Source organism: Lathyrus oleraceus, chromosome 5, assembly GCF_024323335.1.
Source record: "Lathyrus oleraceus cultivar Zhongwan6 chromosome 5, CAAS_Psat_ZW6_1.0, whole genome shotgun sequence".
Taxonomy (NCBI): domain Eukaryota; kingdom Viridiplantae; phylum Streptophyta; class Magnoliopsida; order Fabales; family Fabaceae; genus Lathyrus; species Lathyrus oleraceus.
The window spans coordinates 348243328-348253327 of record NC_066583.1 but is presented as its reverse complement, the minus strand read 5'-3'; the positions used below and the strand labels follow the sequence as shown (position 1 = coordinate 348253327).

At 41.1% G+C, this 10000-nt stretch overlaps 1 protein-coding gene across 1 annotated transcript in view; it reads left to right on the top strand.

Annotated features, from left to right (window-relative positions):
* LOC127078588 (uncharacterized) overlaps positions 1 to 1203 on the top strand; it is a 3424-nt gene extending 2221 nt beyond the window's left edge. Inside the window, exon 2 of the mRNA XM_051019029.1 lies at positions 469 to 1203. Coding sequence (XP_050874986.1) covers positions 474 to 1181 — 708 coding nt within the window. The 5' untranslated portion in view covers positions 469 to 473 and the 3' untranslated portion in view covers positions 1182 to 1203. The remainder of the gene's footprint in view (positions 1 to 468) is intronic.
* Positions 1204 to 10000: the final 8797 nt, after the last annotated feature.

The window sequence follows — 10000 nt, the reverse complement described above, 5'->3', positions numbered from 1 at the left end:
CTTGGTGGAGGCCTCTTTGAGGGTGATAGTGCTAAACAAGTCATTTGTGAGGCATTGTTGCTTTCGACGGGCCCGTGAAGCCAAGAACCTTAGTTTACCTTTACCCCATCTTGGCCTTACTTAGGATGTGATGCGGTGACCACTTCGGACCAAAAGTCTGGTTTGGTTGATACGCGATATCACACTCAAGCGAGATTCTTTTGAGAATAATATTGGAAAGCGAGCAGTTGCTTAACCCGGTATTATCCGAAGAAGGATCCATAACCTTGGGAACTTTTAGAACCCGTTTGGCAGGTGAACCTTAGAACTTATCTTGGGGCTGTCCTAAATTCCATGCTGGTGATGAACTTTGAGCCTTGTATTGTTTGACCATGTTTTTGTTTGTTGCATTCACGCATGACATGCATTCATTCCCATCATTTCAACCTTTTTCCAAGGAACTTAAAGTGAGGATTGCAAATATTGCAGGAAACATGGATTTTGGACGGAGAAGTGTGAAAAAGTACAATCTCATCAATCCAAAGATAGATGAACTAAAGAAACTAGTTTCTTCGATCGCAGATCCTATTGGTTTCAGAGACAGATATGGGGCACTTATATCTTTATTGACACTTAGGATGGAAGAAGGGTTATTGCAGACATTAGTACAGTTCTATGATCCAGTCTATCACTGTGTCACATTCCCAGACTATCAACTCATGCCTACATTGGAAGAGTATGCCCAGTTGCTTCACATCCCAGTTGCTGATACAGTACCTTTCTCTGGTTCAGAAAAGTTACCCGAGCACAGTTCTCTTGCAAAAGTGTTGTACATGAAGAAGTCAGAATTCAAGAATAACTTCACCACCAAAGGAGGACTTCCAGGTTTCACTGCCAAGTTCTTAATGGGGAAGGTTTCTTATTTTGCCAGTCAAGGTTGTGATATTATTGTGGAGCATCTGTTCTCCTTGTTGATCTACGGTTTGTTACTATTTCCTAATATTGAAGGTTTTGTGGATTCATATGCTATACGCATCTTCCTAAGTGGTAATCCTGTTCCAACTTTGCTCGGAGACACCTATCATTCCATCCATTACCGTACTTTGAAAGGAGGAGGAACCATAGTCTGCTGTATACCGTTACTCTACAAATGGTTTGTCTTTCATCTTCCTAAGTCAGCTACTTTTTGGGATTGCAAGTAAGGACTTCAGTGGTCACAGAGGATTATGTCTCTTACCCAGTCAGATATTGCATGGTATAGTAGAGTTTTAGACGATGTGAAGATCATTGATAGTTGCGGGGAGTTCCCCAATGTGCCCCTCATGGGCACAAAGGGAATCATTTCTTATAATCCAGTACTTGCTAGGAGACAACTCGGTTACCCTATGAAGGACAAGCCTCCTAACATTCTTTTAGAAGGTATTTTCTTGAGGGATAACGAGGAGGACCCTACCATGAAAGAGAGAGTAGTAAGAGCTTGGCATCGTGTTTGTCGCAAAGGGAGACTTGAATTGGGTAAGAAAGATTGTACCTCCTATGAGCCGTACCTCCAGTGGATCAGAGCCAGAGCTATACAGTTGAAAATGCCATACCCACATCATGATCCTATCAAACCCGCTCCGTTGAAGACCCCCTACCTTCTGCTAGATGACAAAGAGGAACTCCAAGCCACCTTGGAGAGGGTCAAGAAAGAGAGAGACGCTTGGAAGGATAAGGCCCAGGTGCTCGAAATGGAAAATGAAGAACTTCAGAGACAGTTAAAGGAGCAGAGTGGAGAAGATCGTGCAGGTAAACGTCCAAGGGTGAAGAGGATTTATTTTCCTCAGGCACAACAGATTACTCCAAGATTCCACAGTCCTCAGGTGCATGGAAAGGTCTTGTAGACGGTTTGGTGAAGGAGAAAGCTTTTATGCAGAAGGCCTATGAAGAAAGAATTGAGAGACTTGAAGGACAACTCCTACTTGTTTATGCTCGTCCTGATGACACATGTCCTTAAATGGTTTTCTTGGTTGTATTTTGGGTTGATAACTTTGTTTTGTTATCAAAAATGTTTGCAATTCTATCTTTTCCTTCACTTAGAGTTCCTTGGAAAATCATTCATTTTGCATATCCATGCATCACGTGCATACGGGTTATCTGTCTTGGTCCAGTCTTCTAACAGTTGCTTCCCGCCAGCAGATCCATTTCAAGCTGACGCATAATTACAACACAAGAGCCAACTACAAAAGAAGAATGGAGATAACAGATAACGAGAACCGAGAATTGAAAGCTCAGGTTGACCGCCTTTCTGCTATGGTCGAGACATTGATAGCAAACCAAGCAGCCCAAGCTGCTCAACTTCAAACAGCACAAGCTCAGGTTGCCGAAGCACAAGATGCACAGATCCAGGCGCAAGCACAGGCAGCAGAGATGCGCAACCAAATGTTAACCGCCCGTCTACAAGCAGAGGAAGCCCAGGCTAGGGCTCAAGTTCATAATTCAGGACAAACTTCGGCACAGAATCAACCTCAAATTCAGAATCAGACAACAACAGCACCCGTCACTACAGTCATCGCTTCAAAAATCAACGTTGTCCCAGTCACTTCTGTTACCATCACAGCATCCCGTCCTTGGGAAATACCCAGGGATCTTAATCAAGATAGATATCAACAAGAGTTCGTTCCACCAAATGCTCCTGTCTTCACTAATGTGCCTCCCGTTGTTCACTATACTCCTCACCTAGGAGAACCTGTCTATCACGGCCCTACCCCAAGTGAGGATCCTGGTCTCAATGATAGAATGGATGAATTCCAGGATCAGTTTGCGGAATTACAAAAAGAGATAAAAGCTCTTCGAGGGAAAGACAGAATGGCGACTGGAGTAGTTATGAAGAACTGGACCGCAGTTGACATCCCACATTGTGTCCACATATCAAAGTAATTAAGCTTTTCAGTTTTCAAAGATCTTCCGCTTTAGCCCAAAGCGCGAAGCATTAATTTTGTAAAATGGGCACTTTTGTCAAAAACGTACTATCCATGAAAAAGATCTTTTGTGTTCCTATACACTTGTGTCCTTTTATCTTTTCAGCTTTTTCGGAAAATGGTAACACAAAAAAACCTTAAAAAGAACACATTTTTGCATGGCATGGTCAGTCCTCTAAAAACAATTGTTTGTACAGGTTACTTAAACCCGTTGAACACAATGACATCATGCCCTCTCCCAACTTTGAACATTCTGTATTCGAAGCTGAAGAGGAAGAGTGGGATGAGATTCCAGAAGAGGTCGCCCGCCAGCTTGAAAATGAAGAAGACACTATTCAGCCATACAAGGAGCCTTTGGAAACAGTCAACTTGGGTTCGGAAGAAAATGTGAAAGAAGTCAAAATTGGAGCATTGTTATCCCCACAGGTCAAGGAGCAATTGATCAGCCTGTTGAAAGAGTATGTAGATGTGTTTGCTTGGTCTTATCAAGATATGCCTGGTCTCGACACTGACATCGTAGAGCACAAGCTACCTTTGAAGCCAGAATATCCACCGGTCAAACAGAAATTAAGAAGAACACATCCAGATATGGCCGTCAAAATTAAAGAAGAAGTTCTGAAGCAAATAGATGCTAGTTTTCTTGCCACTTCAGTGTATCCAGAGTGGATAGCAAATATTGTGCCAGTTCCTAAGAAGGACGGGAAGGTACGAATGTGTGTCGACTATCGTGACTTAAATAGAGCAAGCCCAAAGGATGATTTCCCCCTGCCTCACATTGACATGTTGGTAGACAATACAACAAAGTTTGACATATTCTCCTTCATGGACGGATTCTCCGGGTATAACCAGATCAAAATGGCTCCCGAAGACATGGAAAAAACTACCTTCATAACACCATGGGGAACATTCTGTTATCAAGTAATGCCGTTTGGGTTGAAGAACGCAGGTGCTACTTACCAGCGAGCCATGACAACGCTCTTTCACGACATGATGCACAAAGAGATTGAGGTTTATGTGGATGACATGATCGCGAAGTCTCGTTCAGAAGAAGGTCACTTAGTAGATCTATTGAAGCTGTTTCAACGATTGAGGAAGTTCCGTCTTCGCCTCAATCCGAACAAATGCACATTTGGCGTCAGGTCAGGTAAACTCTTGGGCTTCACTGTCAGCCAAAAAGGCATTGAAGTTGATCCAGATAAAGTAAAAGCTATCCAAGAGATGCCCACACCAAAAACAGAAAGGCAAGTGAGAGGTTTTCTAGGACGATTGAATTACATATCCCGGTTTATTTCTCACATGACTGCCACTTGTGAACCTATCTTCAAATTGCTGAGAAAGAGTCAGAATTGTGTTTGGACAGAGGATTGTCAGAAAGCATTTGACAGTATCAAAGAGTACCTCATGGAGCCTCCTATCTTGTTACCACCTGTTGCTGGAAGACCGTTGGTTATGTATTTGACAGTGCTTGAGAATTCTATGGGCTGTATTCTGGGTCAACAAGACGAAACTGGAAAGAAAGAGCATGTCATTTACTACTTAAGCAAGAAATTTACTGACTGTGAATCACGATACTCCTTACTCGAGAAGACATGTTGTGCATTGGCTTGGGCTGCTAAGAGATTGAGGCAGTATATGTTAAGTCACACCACTTGGTTGATATCCAAAATGGATCCAATCAAGTACATTTTTGAGAAGCCTGCACTCACTAGTAAGATTGCAAGATGGCAGATGCTGTTATCAGAATACGACATTGAGTATCATACCCAGAAAGCTATCAAGAGCAGTGTGTTAGCCGAGTACCTTGCTCACCAACCCGTTGAAGATCACAATGATAATGAGGATGAGTTTCCTGATGAAGATGTCATGTTCCTAAAATCCAGAGATTGTAAAGAGCCACATCCTGAAGAAGGGCCTGAACCAGATTCTCAATGGGGTTTAGTATTTGATGGAGCTTCCAACGTTTATGGACATGGAGTAGGTGCAGTCATTATCACTCCAGAAGGTTCTCATATTCCTTTCACGGCAAGAATTTGCTTTGAATGTACAAACAACATTGCTGAATATGAAGCCTGTATCATGGGTCTTGAAGAAGCCATTGACCTCCGCATCAAAAATCTTACTGTTTATGGTGACTCAGCGTTAGTTATCAATCAGATCAAAGGAGAATGGGAAACACGCCACCCTGGCTTGATCCCATACAAAGACTATGCAAGAAGATTGTTGACTTTCTTCACCAAGGTTGAATTGCATCACATTCCTCGGGATGAGAATCATATGGCGGATGCTCTAGCTACGTTGTCTTCAATATATCAAGTGGGTTTTCCAAACGAAGTACCCAGAATTGTGATCAAGCGACTTGATAGACCAGCACATGTGTTTACAGCTGAGGCCAGTTTTGATGATAAACCATGGTACCACGATATCAAGCATTTCCTTCAGACTCAGGAGTATCCTCTTGGAGCAACAGAAAAAGATAAAAAGACTTTGAGAAGATTGTCAGGCAGTTTCTTCCTTAATCAGAATGTGCTCTATAAGAGGAATTATGACATGGTCTTACTCAGATGTGTTGACAAAAGGGAAGCAGAAATGTTGATGAAAGAAGTTCACGAAGGGTCCTTTGGTACTCATGCAAACGGCCACTCTATGTCAAGAAAGATGTTGAGAGCTGGTTACTACTGGTTGACCATGGAATCAGATTGCTGCAAATTTGTAAAGAAGTGTCACAAATGTCAGATCTACGCTGATAAGGTTCATGTACCACCAACCTTTTTGAATGTGATTTCTGCTCCTTGGCCATTCTCAATGTGGGGCATTGACATGATCGGTATGATTGAACCCAAAGCTTCCAGCGGACACCGTTTCATTCTCGTGGCAATTGATTACTTCACCAAATGGGTGGAAGCAGCTTCGTATGCAAAGGTGACAAAGCAAGTGGTGGTCAGATTCATCAAAAATAATCTCATTTGTCGATATGGCATTCCAAACAAGATCATCACTGACAATGGCTCCAATCTGAACAACAAAATGATGGATGAATTATGTGAAAGTTTCAAGATCGAGCATCACAACTCTTCTCCTTACCGTCCCAAGATGAATGGGGCAGTTGAAGCTGCAAATAAGAATATCAAGAAGATCATTCAAAAGATGGTTGTTACCTACAAAGATTGGCATGAAATGCTGCCTTTTGCACTACACGAATATAGAACATCAGTCCGTACTTCAACTGGGGCAACCCCATTTTCACTTGTATACGGTATGAAAGTTGTGTTACCGATAGAGGTTGAAATTCCATCAATGAGGATACTAATGGAAACTCAGTTGTCAGAGGCTGAATGGTGTCAAAGCAGATACGATCAGTTGAATTTGATTGAAGAAAAAAGAATGACTGCCTTGTGCCATGGACAGTTATATCAAAAGAGAATGAAGCAGGCATTTGATAGGAAGGTTAAGCCGAGAGAATTCAAAGAGGGTGACCTTGTACTCAAGAAGATGATACTATTTCACAATGATTCTAGGGTCAAGTGGACTCCTAACTATGAAGGACCCTATGTTGTCAAGAAAGCCTTCTCAGGCGGTGCTTTAATTCTTACAAACATGGATGGTGAAAAGCTTCCACGTCCCGTGAATACAGATGCAGTCAAGAAATACTTCGCCTAAAAAATGAAAAGAACAGCTCGCTAAGTTGAAAACCCGAAAGGGCGGCTTAGGCAAAAATGAGCGTCTCGGTGGATTGAAAACCTGAAAGGGCGGTCCAGGCAAAAATTAGAGACATAAAAAACAAAGAAAATATTATCCCGGTAGATTGAAAACCCGAAAGGGCAATCTAGGCAAAAGTTAGGGATTTCAGGCAAGTAACTGCATAACAGAGACAAGATCATTGAAGTATCAGAATATTTTCAACAGTTCTCCAACTTTCTTAAGGCTGCAATACAGGTTTCAAAAGTGGAAGAGAGAATGATGTCATTGTAGTTCAACGTACCCTTTTTCCACGAAATTACCATTTTCCAATTTGTAAAGATATATGGAATCATGCTGTTGGCTGATTACCATCCTATCAAATCAATTTGAGCCTTTCTATATTTCTTGGCACTCTTAATTTTCATTTTAATTTACGAAAGTTCTTTTACTTTGACAGATATGTTTTGAAACAAAAGTTTTGAATTAAAAATAGTTTTTGAAAACTATAAAGATTATTTACTTTGATTTGTGGACATCAATAAAAGGATTGAGACATGCGGTCCCAGTAATTCTAAAATCATGTGATTCCAACTAGACATGTTCATATTACTATCCTTATATGTATATGATGAAAAAAATCTCCACATGTGTCTTGGCAGTAATATTTCTCCAGCAGAGGTTATGATTCTGGATATCCCCAGCTATGCTTCCTAGTTTTCCTCAAGAGATCATGCAAGAAATATTTCAAGAAGTTTATTCCCTTCACTTGGGGCATGAAGACTCCCCAGTTAATTGATCATGAAGACTCCCCAGTTTAATTGATCATGAAGACTCCCCAGTTAATTGATCATGAAGACTCCCCAGTTTAATTGATCATGAAGACTCTCTGGTTAATTGATCATGAAGACTTTGATCCAGGTTTTAAGTTACAGATTTGGCCTATGGGATTACTACAGGTATTTCCCCAGTAATTTATTAAGGAGGGATCAGCAATGTCCCCAGCAGAGGATGAGAAGGAAGCTTTGATTTCCCCGAGCAGGAGTAATACAGAGGTCTCCATCCCTCAGCGAGTGAAGAAAGTTGATATTCAGAAACTACAGGGAATCTCCTGTTGTTCTCTGTCCATTCAATAGAAGGATATGTCTCCTCCTCAGTAATGTTTTGTAGTAAAGAAGAGTGTGTTGCATTTTAAGAAAATTCAAGAATTACAGGATTCCTCCTGAATTCTCATTTACATTCAAAGGTCAGACATCACTGTTCCCCGGCAGAGTCTCCTAGAGGAAAGATCTCGTAACCAGATATCAGACACCATAATCCCCTGCAGAGTCTTCAGATACAGAAAGTCTCCATGATAATTAAAGCAAAAAAATCAAGGATAGATTTCCCCTATATTCTTATTCCCTGGAAAGATACCACCTATCCCCAGCGGACTTTATCCCCAGCAGAGTCTTCCAGAAGAATAATCCCTTCTGCATTATCAGCAAATTCAAGAATTGCAGGACTGCTCTTACAATATCATCTTATTTCCAGAGGATAACACCTTGTATCCCCAGCGGAATCCTCAGAAAGGTCCAATCCTCATATACCTCACAAATTCAAGAACCACAGGGAATCTCCTGCATTTTTGAAGTAGAAGGCATCTCCATTCTTCTACGGAATCCTCAGCAGAGACAGACTTTTAAAGAAACCTGGATATGATGCTCTTGTACCAATTCCCCAGCAAGTCTTTGTACTACTCCCCAGCGAGTCTCAATGCAAATCTCCAGCAAGTCCTTATGCAGCTGTTAACATTTTTAGTTATTCCTAGTTTTGTCTGTCCGTCATGCATTCATTACTAAATATTCATGCATATCTATGACATATCATGCTTGCATTCATATGCACCTTGTTTCCTTGTTTATATTGTGGGTTGAGTCAATCTCTCCATATAGAGTATCCTCATAAGCAGCAAAATACCTTTTATTGGTCATGTTCCCCACAGAGATCTATGCCTCGTGGAAGATGGTTGTTTCAGTTGTAAATCCTGATGAGTTCATTCCTCTTCAGTTGAAGTCTTGTTTGACTGTTTCATTCTAGTTCTATCCTAGTTTGAACCTCGTCTCTCCAGATAAAGCTCAGAAATTGCCAGTAAAAGAAGGCAACAATATAATCTTTGTGACTCTCATTCAGTAAAACAGACATGACAGATATTGTGTCCAAGTCCTTTATGCCTTCATCTTTGAGTTGGTACCCGTTACAAACTTGAGTTACCTACATCCATGAGTGGTAACCTTTGTTATCCCTCGGATAAATTAATTACTATCTCCATCTACGAGTTGATAACATCCTCACAGAAAGTTCCATGGTTCTACCTGCAACTTTGAGCTGGTAGCGTGCTTTCGTCTTTGAGTTTAGCACAGTTTCCTTTTGATTCCACCTTCGTCTTTGAGTTGGTGAAGTACCTGCAACTTTGAGCTGGTAATATGCATTCATCTTTGAGTTAGCAAGATTTCTTTTGATTCCACCTTCGTCTTTGAGTTGGTGAAGTACTGTCATCTATGAGCTGGTAGTGTGCATTCATCTTTGAGCTTGCACAGGTTTCTTTTGATTCCATCTTCGTCTTTGAGTTGATGGAATGCCTTCATCTATGAGTTAGGTACACTTTATCCTGTTACCTTCATCTTTGAGCTGGTAACGTGCTTTCGTCTTTGAGTCAGCACAATTTTCTTATGTTTCCATCTCCGTCTTTGAGTTGATGGAGCACCTTCATCTATGATTTAGGTACATAGTGAGCCCTCATCTATGAGCTGGTAGTATGCATTCATCTTTGAGTTCGCACATTTTCCTGTGATTCCATCTTCGTCTTTGAGTTGATGGAGTACCTTCATCTATGAGTAGGGTATGTTTGATCCTTGTTGAACTGATAGTGTGCTTTCATCTTTGAGTCTACACAGATAACTTCTGATTCCATCTTCGTCTTTGAGTTGATGGAGTACCTTCATCTATGAGTTAGGTACATTTTGTCCTTCCACCGTCATCTTTGAGTCGGTAATGATAAACATCTCCAGGAGAATATGTTCTAAATTCTTTTAAACACCTTTGTCAATGAATCGGTGGTTGCCTTCAACTTTGAGTCGGCATTTCTCTGTCTACCTCATCAATGAGTTGGTAATGTGCATTCAACCGTAAGTCTGCACAATGATCCTTAGATCTGATTCCTCATCTACACCATCATCAATGAGTTGGAATTTGATTTCCCTAGCAGTGTTATTATCAATCTTTTGAAGCTTGCCTTCAACTTTGAGTTGGCATGTCCTGTTTACCTCATCAATGAGTGGGTAGTGAGCTGTCAACCATGAGTCAACGCAGTTCGATTCTTATTATGCCCTTGTTATACCTTCATC